We start from the raw sequence: 13,543 nt of genomic DNA on the forward strand, positions 1-13,543 counted from the left end.
GTACTTTTGTTCTGCCTTTTGTAATACCTAAAGTAAGATCAGTGCTTTAAAGTAACACCTGTCTAATTGTGCCTCTTAAGGGAGTTGTTCACATTAATCTACTCTCATCCTCACTGCAGATTTGGTATTGCCCCACTGGGGTTCTTCTGGTTGTCCAGATAAAGTGTACAGAGGCCATGGTACAGGTCCAGAGTGCAGACAGCCTAATGCAGAAAAACTGTACCAACCCACCTGTTGTTTAATCTCATGCTATTTTTACCACATTTCTTGGTAATATCTTGTATCTTTTTTTTTTTAATTGCAGGGTAAACTTGATGCACTGTGGGCTTTGGTTCGACGAGGCTATGACCAAGTCTCTCTTATGAGGCCTCAGCCAGGGGATAAGGTAAGGCATCCCAAATGCACTGACACCACTCCTCTGGTAGTAGCAGCAATGCTCTTCCCTCACAATCAGCCCATCTTTTTTATTTTTATACGCATGTCTCTTTCCATATTGCCATAAAGCTAAAAACTAAACATTTTCAATGTTTCTTGGATTTAGTAATTGAGTTCAATGATTATTGAGAAATTATGAACTGTACAGATGATGAAAAAACAAATCATAGCAAGGTTAATGGAGAACAAGTTGGAGTTGAATAGTATGCAGACACATTTCTCAGTCATCTCCTACACATAGGCAAGGAGTATGTCCTGCCTTGGTGAAGTCTGTTGGCCAAAAGCAGGTCAGGAGTAGACTCCTCCTGGGAGGCAGCAGGGATTTTGTGCTTTTCAGAGCCACAAAGATGTCTGTGTACTGTCACTGGCAATAGCTTAGTTCAGAGCTCTCACAGTTTATGTGAGCCTGGCACTGTTCTGGTTGTCTCTGTTTTGTTATTCTGAGGGAACGACTCCCTAAGAATTGAGTGCTGCTGCTTTGAGCTGTTTCACCATCAAGGTTTTGCTTTCTGCAGTGGTTTTTGTAACATGAGAACTAAGCAGACACAACAGCATCTCTCTTTCCCCTGTGGGCAGAGTCCATATATTTCATCACCTTGGCTCTCGGGTGAGGGGATTATAGAGTTACAGCAATAGGGTCCCTAAAGTGCTTTTTTGGGGATAGGACTGGTGCAGCTGCCCAGGCTTGTTTGCCTGGGTAGCTTTCACACCTAATGACAGACTTTAAAAGTAGCTCTAATTTGCATCAGCTAGAGCAGTAAGTTGCATGTCTCTTGCTTTTGGCAAAATATTATGCCATTTGTCTAGTCATTAACCAAACGTGCTGCATCAGTATTTAAAGGTTAATCTCTTCCATTTTTATTTTGGCACATAAGGAGACCAAGAGAACAAACCTAGCTTCTTATACTACTTTGTAAAATGGTCTTAAATGTTTCACTAAGCTGCATTTTCAAGGCAGCTGTGCTTGAGACACCTTATTTAATTTTTAAGCATGATCTAGAGCTTCTGAATAGGCTCTTTAGGTCCAGCTGTATTTTGATAGCACTAACATTGTATAATATGAATCTATCCTCTGCCTTTCACTCCCTTGGCTGGGACATTTCTATCAGTGCAGAGCACAACAGAGCCTCTGTTAGCCAGCGTGGTCAAGAAACATGCAGGGGGCTGGCTCAGAACAGGGATCCTCAGTTCCTTGCCTCCCAGCTCTGCTGTGGGGAGAACAAGGGGCTGAAAAGAGGCAATGTAAAACATCAAGCTGAAGGATTATTGTATCAGGGGTAACATAAGAAAAATCAAATGTACATCTGGGAAATAGGGTGGAAAGAATCCTATTGAGCCAGATCCAGTGGAATCATAGAATCATCTCTGTTCCCTGGCCTGTGAAATTAACTAAGGCTGAAGAATATTGAAAGTGAAACAAGAATATAACTAGTCAGCCTTCTGCTGTTTAAAAAAAAAAAAAAAAAATCACAGGCCTGTATTTCATGGAGAGAACTAGCACAGAAAGGAGCAAGTTTATTATTCATTCTTTGAGTAACGTCTCTAGTAGCAGTTTCCCAGTGGATAATTGACTCCTTGTAAGCTGGGTTTTTGCTGGGGGGTGTGTATAAATCCACCTGTGTGTGCAGGTCGGTAAATGTGAGCACACACACACGTGCACACTCGTCATGGTGGCTGAAGAACTGGGAGATCAGGTCAGTGCTGGGAGGGAGCGGCAGCACGGAGCTCTGGCAGCCCCAGGAGCAAGGGCACAGCTCTGCCCCAGCCCAGGCAGGATGAGGTCACTCCTTGGCCAGCTGTGCTGGCAGCAGGCAGAGCATTCAGCGTGGGGCTGGGGAGATGGTGTTCTTCCAGGCTCTGCCATCCACAGGCCAGAGACTGTGCGGTGATCCTGGAGTGAGAGTTTGCTTTGGTTTGTGTGGTTTTGAGGGACTGGGGGGAGGGAACAGGGAAAAGAGTTCTTGGTGGGGTCCAGGTGCACCTTTTTTATAATTTTAAGGTCATTTCATAGCTGTCCATCCATCTAGTTTTCTTTCTTTATCATGGTCGTGTTGCCATTCCCCATCCTGCTCTTTTCTTTACCTGTGCCCTGCTTGGTCTCCTGCCCTAGACATTACCTTCCATTTCCTTCTGTGGTTTCTTCCTCATTTTCTCTCTCAGTTCATGTTTGCGTGCCCTTCCCCTTGATGGGACAGACTGATTCCCTGCAGTCCTGTCTTTGGGAGCAGTAGGTTGGTACCCAGCCTCCTTAGCCTGTTCTTCTCATGCTGCAGGACCTGAGCTGCTGGTAGCATCATGCTCTGTGCTGTGGCCTTGCTGCAGAGCTGGCTGAAGCTCTGAGAGTTCCCCTGCCCTGGCTCATGTCTTCCATGAACTTATCAGGAAATGGATCTCAGGATGGATGATTCCTCAGTATTAGGCAGGATTGTATTAATACGTCTGTATTAATCCTTGTGAAAATCACAGGAGCTTTTTGGAACTGCCTATTTAAAGAAAACCATGCAGGCATGAGCTCTGGTGCTCCTTCTCCTGTGTGCCCACAGTATTTTGCTTGGCTCTTACAGACAGCTCCTCCTCTTGGTCTCCATTCAAGGTCATATAGCACCACCACTGAAATTTTTTAGTTTGGCAAGTACCTCAGTAAAGGGTCACAGGATCCCGCTCGCTTGACTTCCTCAGGTCACCTCTAGCAGGAATTTCTGTTGCACCAGGATGGGGCAACAAGGGATAAACACACTTAGCTCTACCCCATCATTAGCAGCTAGGCTGTTATTTGTGGCATGGAGTTTTGCTGAGCTCTCAGACAGCATCAGCAGAGGAGTGAAGTGATAAAAAGGAACTTGTGGCTCTGTGGTGGGTTGCTGGGCCTTCTGCCTTGCTGGAATGCACAAAGGTGAAGCCTTCATAGGCGTTTGTGCTACTGCTGCAGTGGTGGATCCCTTAGAGCTAGGCTTTCTTCCCACCCTTGCTCAGAAATCTGTCTTAGAGGACCAGCAGTCACTCTTCTGGCCCAAGAAAGGGACTGACAGCTCTTCTCATCCAGCCACAGGAGTATGTCAGTGTCCACATGGCCTGATTGGGCTCTCTGTTGATCAAGGGATTTCCTTGAAGACTTTCCCACCACTGTGTTGGCATGCCCCTGATCTTGGTTCTGAGCTTGCAGCAGCTGCTGTGAAGGTTGGAGTTTGGGAAATATTAGTGTCTGGCTGTCTTGAAATATTTCATATGAACAAAGGTTGTCAGTAGCCTCTGCAAGAGGTAAGTTTCAAGCTCTTCCCGTGGCCTCATGGTTCAGAAGTGGGCTGTTACCAATGGCAGCAGGTAAACACTGAAAGCCCCAGTGGATGCAGAAAGGAAGGGGAGGTGCTTTCCAATGGTCTGTTAGTTGCTGCTTTCAGCAATTCCATTCCTTTTTGCCTCTCAGCACGTACTGATTGATGCAGGAAATTCTTAGAGGCTCGGTTTACCAAAGTCCTTGACTAAAAAACCAACATTTTTCCCCTCAGGCAGAATTGATCATTTACTTTAAAGACTTTAAATGTGATCTCATTATTTTCACTGAAAATTTTGGAGCTGCAACACGGAGTGTAGATTGGATTTTGCTGTCACCATCCCCTTGTACACCCTTGGGACTTTACTTAGAAAAAAACAGTAATGCCTTAGTAGTATTACCCTGTGGTTTATACATGTAAAGCCCTTTCCTGGGGAACAAGAATAGAAGCAGGCTAATGTACAAAATTCTGAGAGCCTTTTTGCATTTTTCTCTTCCATAAAACTGAGATGAAAAATGTCACAAACTATGAGCTGCTGGTCATTTTAGAAGCCAGATCTGGATCCTTTCAAGTTCTCCCCCTTGAATTACAGTGTGACTTGGAATGAGGCAGAGAAGCTGGAATTTTAAACAGCAGCCTTTGAAATGAGGAGTATGTGGGTTCCTTATTCTGTGCCTCCCTTTCAGAGTGATCACTCTTAGTCTGATAGGTTTGTTAAAGCTCAGAAGGTCTGATTACCCACAAATTTTGTGTGATTACTTGTAGTGCTGTGACATCTATGTGCCTTAGTTTTCCTAACAACAAAATAGCATGAGAACACAGTATTTACCATCCTTACAGCTGTGAGGTTTAGTGTTCTGCCAGGCATTTGGGACTCCTTAGATGAATCATGGGACACCAAGCTTATGGATTATTAATGACTAATAATTACTCTCTAGCTGCTGCTTGCAGGTGGTCAGCAGCTTGAATGCAGCCCACAGTGATGGCAGCACCCACCTGTCACGCCACGGTGGCTGCCCACACACTGGTGCTATTTGGAGCTCATTCTAATTACTTCTCTTCAAGACCCAGTAATGGCTTTTAATAGGCTTCCCTGCCTCTTGCTTGGAGAGGTGTTGTAATCACCCGTGTAACAACTGGTAGAGCTACAGGGGGAGCTGGAAAAGCAGCACTGAGCTCCTGCAGACTGTAGTCATCAGGAAAAAAAAAGCCTGATCCTGGGGCTTTTGTCCCTTTGCTTTTCACCTTCATGAGCTGCTGAAAAATTAGAGATGAGGATATTGCCTGCCACAATAGGTGATCTCACTTTGTCACTTTCAATGAAGATGTGACACGTTTAGCTCCCATTTTGCTAATTTTTCTCCTTTTTTTGAAGGACATGGGTATCGCTAAGATTTATTCCTGCTTTAGCAGACATGGCATGGGGGGAAAAGCTCCTTTTCCATGGTGTGAGACCAGTGTCCTGATGCACAGTTCCCAGGACATGTTGAGAGCTGCAGCTGGAAACATGTAATCAGTGACTAATGAATTTCCTGTCCTACAAGAAGCCCATATACTGCATTACCCCTCCTTTGTGCCAGGATTGTGTTATTTCTGTTGTGGAAGAGGAATTCACAGACTTTGGGGATGGATGCTGCCTGTCTGCACCCAGGTCAAACCAGCAGTCTGTTCGTGTCTTTGGCAGCCAGAGGCATGCTCAGGAACAAGAGGCTCTTGTGAAGGATGAGTGTAAGTCCCAGGGCTGGTGTTACTTGGCACACAACAGGGTGAAGAAGGATTGGCCTCCTGGCTAAGACACTGGGTGTAGCTTACACAAGTTACTTCACTTCTGTTTACTGCAGTTGTACAGTGAATAAGTGAGGTGAAGAGTAAATTCTAGGATGCTGAGACCATGTTCCTACCAGTACTTTCAGCACTTAATAGACTCTGTTAGGTAGAGAGGGGACTCTTCTGCTAGTCTTAGAACATATGTGCCACTTTTCTATTTTTCTGATATTTATGATAAAGGAATAGCTTCATCAGGTCTGATTCTCAGGGCTTTTTTATAGGGAACATGTCTTTGGGATAAGGCCTGGTTACTTAATGCCCCATTAACTGCAACTCTGATGTGTCTGCATGGGGGGAACAGGCTCTTGTGTTATCACAGTTTTCCAGGCATCACTTCATTGATGCTCCACAATCCTACAGCATGTCCAAGGGTCTCACTTGAAGCCTGGAGGCTGTCTTGGGCCTTAGCAGTACTGCCACAGGGCAGTACTAATGGCACACCTCTTTTGAGAGGAAAAGTGCCCAAATGCACACATGGTTTCTTACTAGGACTGCGTGTACAGATCCACAGTTTGCACATGGACAGGTGTGTTGCTGCCAATCTGTTTGTTTCCCAGCAGCATCCTTGGATCAATGCTGAACATCATCTGACTGTTTCAGTTGATTTTCTGGGAGCTGTGCATCCTTCATTGTCTTTGAGTTGGGTAACACTGCAGAAAGTAACCTCCCCAGCCTTCCTTGGCTCTCTGCTTGCATTGCATACTTCTAGTAATTATGCAGAATGTGTAATGCTGTGACCTTCTGACGGTGTTTGAGCTACAGAAATAAAAAATATTGTGTAAGAGGATGTATTCATACTATTATTCACACTAAAATTATTGTACAAAACGATAACTAAAATTCAAAATGTATAACCTTACTACTTTCCTCAGAGGAGCTGTAGTTCCAGGTGTCTCTGTTCTGTAGAAACTATTATGATTTGTGTTGTGGTACCAGAAAAAACCCCAAATCACAGTCTCCCATTATCCAAGTAAGAAAAAGTCACTAGACAGCAAGAAGAGCTTATGTTGGGTCTTGAGATAAACCTAATCTTGCTTTGAACATTACAGCTTTATATGCCAGTTTTAGTCTCAGATAGGAGCAACAGGACTGCAAATGTGCTTTCTGTGGCAACACTGGAGTTTCTACACCATTTAAAAATCATTCAGGTTGGTTGTTTTGGTTTTGGGTTTTTTTTGGCCTGTGAATAAATCCCTACTTTCCTCCTCCTTTACAGGTTTCTTCTACGGAATTTAATTGCCCAAGCAGACAGCTCAGTCTTCACTGGCTTATTAAGGAGTGGGATATACAGAAACTTTGAAGTGGGGCCTAACAAGAGCAGTGTCCCTTCTTGCAATGCTGGTGGCCAAAAAAAATGACAGAAAGTGTATTTGGGGTTTTTTCTACTGCTGGGGGACAGGCCACTGACTCTGCTGAGGTGAGAGCAGGGTATATAATAGAGTTCCTAGGAGAGAGCTGGCAATGGGGTGCTCATGGAAAAGAGCAAGATGCACGGGTGGTACTTGATAGCTGCACAGGGAAAACATGGAAGGGATTTATTTGCACAGTGTTAGGTCTCTAGCATACCTGAAATGGGACAGAGTTTCCTGTCAGGACTTTGGTACTTGAGTTGCTTTTCTAGTGTGTTCATTCTTAGAGTGAGATACTTGTGTCCCAAGACAATCTGCCATTCAGTTGAACACAGGATCTTTTGCAGGAGAAGAGGTTTTCTGTGCTTTTTCAACATCCAGCACTGATAATGAACTGTATGAGTCCCATCCCAGAAGAAGAAAATCCATGTGAGATAAGCACAGGGAAAGCTGAGAACTGTGGATTTACCATCTACTTGCTCTAGGTAGCAGTAGAGCCATTTAAGGACCTAGAGAAGCATTGGTGATAGCTGTATCTGTTTCCAGACTCTACACAAAGAGGCAGCCTGTCTGAGTGGTGGCCCAGGATCTTACAGTTTTTGCTAAGGCAAGGAAAAATAATAACCATTTCCACCAGGAATCTCTGAGTTTCCATCATTATTCTGTGCCCTAGTCAGGTGAATAACATCATGTACACAATAATCCCAGCTTGCTCTTGAGAGACAGTCAAATAATTCACTCAGGAAGGCATGATGACACTTAATTGCAGTTTGAGCAAGATCAGTTATGGTCCTTTGTGCCCTAATTTGCTACTCCCAGCAAGCCACCAATACCTCAAGGCTGAGCCTGTTGCACCCAGCAAATGTTTGTTGCCTTTGTTGCTGTGCTCCAAAGCCCTCCCCATTCTAGGAGATGGACAAATGCAAAAACCTCTTCCCTGGAAACACCAAAGGAAAGAGGAAAATCTTCTGCAAACCAACTACTGTTGTGTTTGTTTTTTTTTTCTTGAACCACATTTTAGTCTGGTCAGCATTCAAGTGTGGAAATGTGTGGTGCTGTGGTTAAAACAAGGGATGTGAGTCACAAATCCTCAACTTGTAAACACCATTTTTTTCTCCTGCATAACCTTGAGTAGATGACATGACCTGATGGTGGCTATCCTCGCTTCCTCTACTCTGGGACCCTCATCCATAAAATCTGTCAGGAAAGAGGAAGGGAGTAAACCATATGTGAGTGCAGGTTTAGGTTAAGATATTTTTCTGAGGTTTGGATGGGTTTTGGTCTGGTCATACTTTAAGATTCATACTAAATGTAAGGTGTACCTGATAGACCTTAAGTTTGGTTATGTCCAGTGTTACCCTTCTGTTCCCTTTGTCACTTTTGCTTTTTTAGGGCTCAGAATCAACAGACTTTGTTATGGATCTGCACTGTGCATTAGCTCAGCCACAGCCTCAGCAAGGTCCAAGACATGTGATGTTTTGTGCATTCCTGCAAGATATCTTGTGACTCTGGCCATTCTTTCAGGAGATGTCTGTAGCCCATGGCTGCATTTCCTTGCTCAGGCACAGCTGGAAGCAGATTGCAATTTCCTGCTGAATGGAGTGTGATGCATATTATTTGAATAGCCCTGTCTTCAGTATTGGGGTGGGCTCTTCACATTGCTTTCCTTGTGTGCCTAAGCTGAAAAAGTGGTATCAGGCATGAGAGAGCTGGATGCTGGGCTTGTGTTCAGCAAAGTTTATTTTGCTGAAGGGTACTGGTCCTAGCCTAAAAGTCTGATTTCCCTGGCTGAGCTATTCCTCCCTCAGACTCCTCATTATTGTCCACTTTCTCCAGTGGCAAATTGGAAGCAGCCCCTTGTCTTCAGTGTTCAGCCCCTGCTGAACAGACTGCTCCCAGCAGACTCATCCCTTGTTTCAAGCAGTGCTGTGCACAGCTGGGACTGTGAACTGGGGAATAGTGTCTGCAGATGTGTGTCTGGGAAAACTGTCAGTACTTGATTGTATTGAACTCTCAGTATTCTGATAAAAGAAACTACAGTAGGCTGGGATAGTGCAGCTATTAATCTAAGTGCAAAACAGCTCCTGTTTTAATTGCCTGGTAGAATTGAACACAGTTATTCCTATTACTGTCTTTATTTTGATTTAAATCAAAATCAGATGGTCTGTAAATGTTTTTTCATGTTAGTAGAATTAGCTGAAGTTGAAAATATACCCTTGAAAAAGTTGCAATTTCAGACACCTTTTCTATCTGAAACTCAAAGATGATTTGAAATGAACAACACATGTCTCAAGCCTGAATTAAACTTATTTTGACATACTTGTTTTACCTGAAAAATTAAGACTTTTGGTTGCTGCTGACTTTTCCTTAGTCCAGCAAGTGAACTGAAAGATGACTTTTATTGCTGCTGTTATGTGCAATGCATGCCATGGGTCTGTTTGTGAGTTTGCCCTGGCAACCTACCTCCCTTGGTCCCTGGGGGATCCCTGGATGGGATTATCACACATTTAGTGTCAAAAGAAGAGCTCCTGTGCTCTCTCATCCCTTCTCCACCCCATAAATCCTATTTTTTCAGCTATTTGGTCCCCACAGCCAGGGTGTCTGAGGGCATACTGGACTTTGAAGGGTTTTTTTTTCTCCCAGCTTATTTACAAACAAGGCTGGTCCCACTTGGCCTCTATGAGAGCTTTTTGGGCAGCAGCTCGGCCATGCCTTGGCCAAGGCAATAGGTTTTATCCTGAATATGTCAGCAGCCTAAGGAATTGCTTAGCTGTGTGTCACTGTCACCATGTGCCCAGCTCCTGGCCCATGTGCAGGATCTCGTTGTTTGGGACTTGGGAGTCAGAGTCCGTGAGGCAGGGATTAACTTCCTGTGCTGTGTCTCCATGGTGCTGCTCCAGTGAGCCAGGGTTTGTGGGTGGTTTAGTTTGGTTGCTAAAAGGAGAAAAATCAGATACGAGAGTTTTTGTGGACTTTGTGAAGGATTCACATGTACCTCAGCTGCTTTTAAATACCACTATATCACTGCCCCTTCCTGGGTCAGGATATGTATCCTGTTTAAAGTTGGATTACCTCCCACATCTTAAAGCTCAGCCTAATTCCTTTTGCAATGAGCAGCACTTTGGGTGAGCCCAGTAGGTTACACCTCTTGGTAGCATCACCTTGCTCATGCTGTGCTGTAAAGAGTTTGCTGCTGCTGCTAGGATCATCCTTGTGCATTTGCATTTTGTAATTTTCTATTTGAATTTATCTGATGTGCCTAAGGGCATTACAGGGTCCTCACTGTTACAGTGAGTGATTCACAGCCCACAGTGCAGTGATTTCCTTCCTCTCCAATAACTCCATCATAGAAGGGAGGGAGCAAAAGTGATAGGAGTTTAACTTAGGAAGAGGCCAGGTAATGCACTGGGAAAAGAATGGGCTGAACTTATTTTCCTTTTTAAAAGCAACACAAAAGGAAATAATTACATTCTTATTGCTGGACACTGCTACTTTACTGGACCTTACTTTCAAAACCCTCTTCTCTTCAGTCAACCCCATTTTCTCTTATCTCTTCATGGTTTTGGATTACCATCATTATAGGTGTCAGTCCTGATCTGCCAAATAGCTTCCCAGAATATTGTTATGTATAAGTGAGGACATATTAAACTGGAAGATACGTATGAGAGTCAGATTATCATGGAAACATTTTAACTTGATGATATTTAATGTTTTGATTTGAGCCCTGATAACCTAAAGTGGCTTCATATAAAAATTAAAGACAATTTTATAAAATAATTGTTAATGGTTAATGAAATAACCACCATATAATTAATTTTGATGATTATAATTTAATAATTAAATAATATAATTGGAAAATAATTATAAATTACATATTTATTAAATTGAAAGCGTGACCAGTCACCTAAGTGGTGATATGGGAATATCTGGCATTTCCAATACTTTATTTTTCAATACAAAAACAATATCTGAGTCCCAAATGTAAGAGCCGGAGTTAGTAAAAGTTACTTGTATGTGCCTGAAAACCAGGCAGCCTTGGGTTTTACGTGACAAACTGTTTCAGCAGCTCACTAATTTCTAGCCTGTCTGCTGCAGGGTAATCAGTGCAATTCCCAGGAAATCCATGAAGGTTTTAATGAGCCATGACATGTTGAGTGCACAGTCAGCGTGAAGCAGTGCAGTGTGAGGAAGCTTTTGGCAAAGGCTGATGCTCACAGGTCCTGGCTCCTGAGGAGCCAGCAGCTAATCCTGACACTTGCCCAGGGAACTCAAATATTGGGAACTCTGTACCACCTTGCTTCATCTCTTTCACTGTACAGGTGTTGTATCCATAATCTACCTCTGATAAATAGATTTGCCAAATGAGTTTCCCATACTGGCTGATTTAGGATATTCTGTTTAGGTGTTTCTGCTAGAACACTCTGGTTCTTTATTAGAAGACAGGGTAGTCCCTAATTTTGCCAAAGTTCAATTTTTCCAAAAGTCACTGATCTTTAAGGGTGTCTGTCTCATTGTTTTCTGGGTCTGTGGATCAAAGCCTTCACTTAGCTGAAGTGATCATGACTTTTTGTATATGCTCCCTCTTGTGGTTTTGTAAGTAGCATAAAATCTGAATCTGTTCTTCTGAGATTTAGAGCTACATTTTTATACTAAATTATTGAGAGATATTTAGGAAGTGAAGCTACATGCTGATGCCCCAGGTCCATAGCAAGCTGGCAGACTCATCCCATAGATAAACATAGATAACAAAATTGGAGAGAGAGCCCAAGGAAATTACATTCATTTTGGATTTCAGCATCCTAAATAACACTAACAATAAATAATTATTTAATAATTAAAATTTAAATAATATTATAGAACTATGAAAATTATTATAAAATAAGAAATAATAATTTAGTACTTCCTTACTGGGAGCAACTTCATTTTTAATTTGGTAGTCTAGTGTTTTGAATGGCCATGCTCAAACTTTAAAGAACTTACTTTAATCCATTCTAAAATGCAAGTATCATATTCTTAAAAGATCAAAGACAAGAAAATTTAGTGAACTAAATTAAGCTAACTCTTTTTCAGTCACACACCTCTTCAAATCCAAATTGCAGCACTCCGTAAGCCAAAATAAGAGGGAATGGAAAATCAAGCAAAATTTATAACAGGAAGGATGTCTTTTATTAGGTCAACTAATGTAGCTGAAAATAAGAAACAGGCATACTTTTGTGTACACGAATACTGACATGCACAGAGATGAAACTGGAATTGATTTTTGCTAAACACCAATGCATGTATTAAAATGAAGAGAGAAGAGACTGCTACTGCCAGATGGCCTGGATTTTTAAAATTCTTTTTCTGAAGTGCTGCTAGTATCATGGGTGAACAAGACTTCCCCATGGCACTCTTTGAATTGCCTGGATTCTTTTAACAGTCATTTCTGTGAATTGAAAGCTTGCTGAGTAGTAACTAAAGATTTTGGGGAAATGGGTGCTGGGGAATGATATAGTGAGCACTGTGATGAAGATAGCCCAGCAACATGATGCGGTGGCTTTCAGGAGGCTCCTCCCTTCCTCCCCCCCTTAAACCACACACAATAACACATCCTAGGTGGTCGAAGAGACTTTGCCTAGAAGTACAAAGTGCCTGAATTGTACATGTGATTGTTACACTGGAATAAAAGCTGGAGCTGGAACAAGGGCAGATCCCACTGCTTCAGTATTTGTACTTTTTGAAAAGCCAATTTGGCAAGCAGCATAACAAGAGCCTAACAAGTGGATGGACATATGGGGAGACAAAATAATTGTGCATTAGGAAGGGGGTGCAGATGTGATCTGCAGCAAGGGCGTAGCTCCATATGGCTCGTTGCTGACCTTCGGTTGGTGCCTGAATGGCCGTACGCGGTGCAGGTCGCGCCGTCGGAGCGGGGCCCAGCCAGCCAGGGCTGGATTCACACACATCATCTGCCTCCTGGAGCACAATAACGCAGCTACCGACAGCTGTGGTGCCTGAGATCATCCTGGTACTGCTGCACCTTGCAGCTCTGACACCTTCCCTGAAACACTCCGTGAGTTCCATGCTTCTGGAAAAATGTATATCATTACCACTACTAAAGTGGTGGTGGTTAATCCCTGTTAATCCTCTGTGCAGAAAGAGCAGTGATAAGTGTGCAGGATACTTAATTTCTGTCTGTGTTTCCAGGGTTTAAAAGCCCTTATATGCCTTTGGAAAGGAAATGACTTAATTCTTTCAAGCAGAAAATATTAAAAATCCTGTGGTTAGCATGTTTATTGGAGAAACATCATGGATTTTTTTTTTATTTTAATAAACTAACCCCAGAGGGATGTGCATGTTAGGTAGAATAACAGTGGCACTCTGTTATAAGGAGACTGTGATGTGTGGAGGGCTTAATTCTTCAACCTAGAAATCCTTTGACAAAATACACTTGATAAGTCCAAACTATCACTTATGATTTATTATCATTTGTTCTTCCCTTTCCCTTTTCAGCTGTTAATCCTGACACTGACTTAGGGTTTGGCCCCATTTTATCAATGGCTGCTTGAAGTGCTCAGGAGGATTTGCTCCAGTATTCACCAGAAGTCTTTGATATATGAGATTGTAGGCTAACACTGATAATCTTTTGTGAGGAAGTGTCACAATACATACATCGATCAT

At 42.8% G+C, this 13,543-nt stretch overlaps 1 protein-coding gene across 1 annotated transcript in view; it reads left to right on the forward strand.

Annotated features, from left to right (window-relative positions):
* Positions 1–13,543, forward strand: part of ANTXRL (ANTXR like) — a 56,451-nt gene that overhangs the window by 35,477 nt on the left and 7,431 nt on the right. The window contains exon 18 of the mRNA XM_041461419.1: positions 305–385. Within this exon, the coding sequence (XP_041317353.1) occupies positions 305–385 (81 nt within the window). The remainder of the gene's footprint in view (positions 1–304; positions 386–13,543) is intronic.

Source organism: Pyrgilauda ruficollis, unplaced genomic scaffold (assembly GCF_017590135.1).
Source record: "Pyrgilauda ruficollis isolate IOZ18807 unplaced genomic scaffold, ASM1759013v1 scaffold15, whole genome shotgun sequence".
NCBI classification, from domain to species: domain Eukaryota; kingdom Metazoa; phylum Chordata; class Aves; order Passeriformes; family Passeridae; genus Pyrgilauda; species Pyrgilauda ruficollis.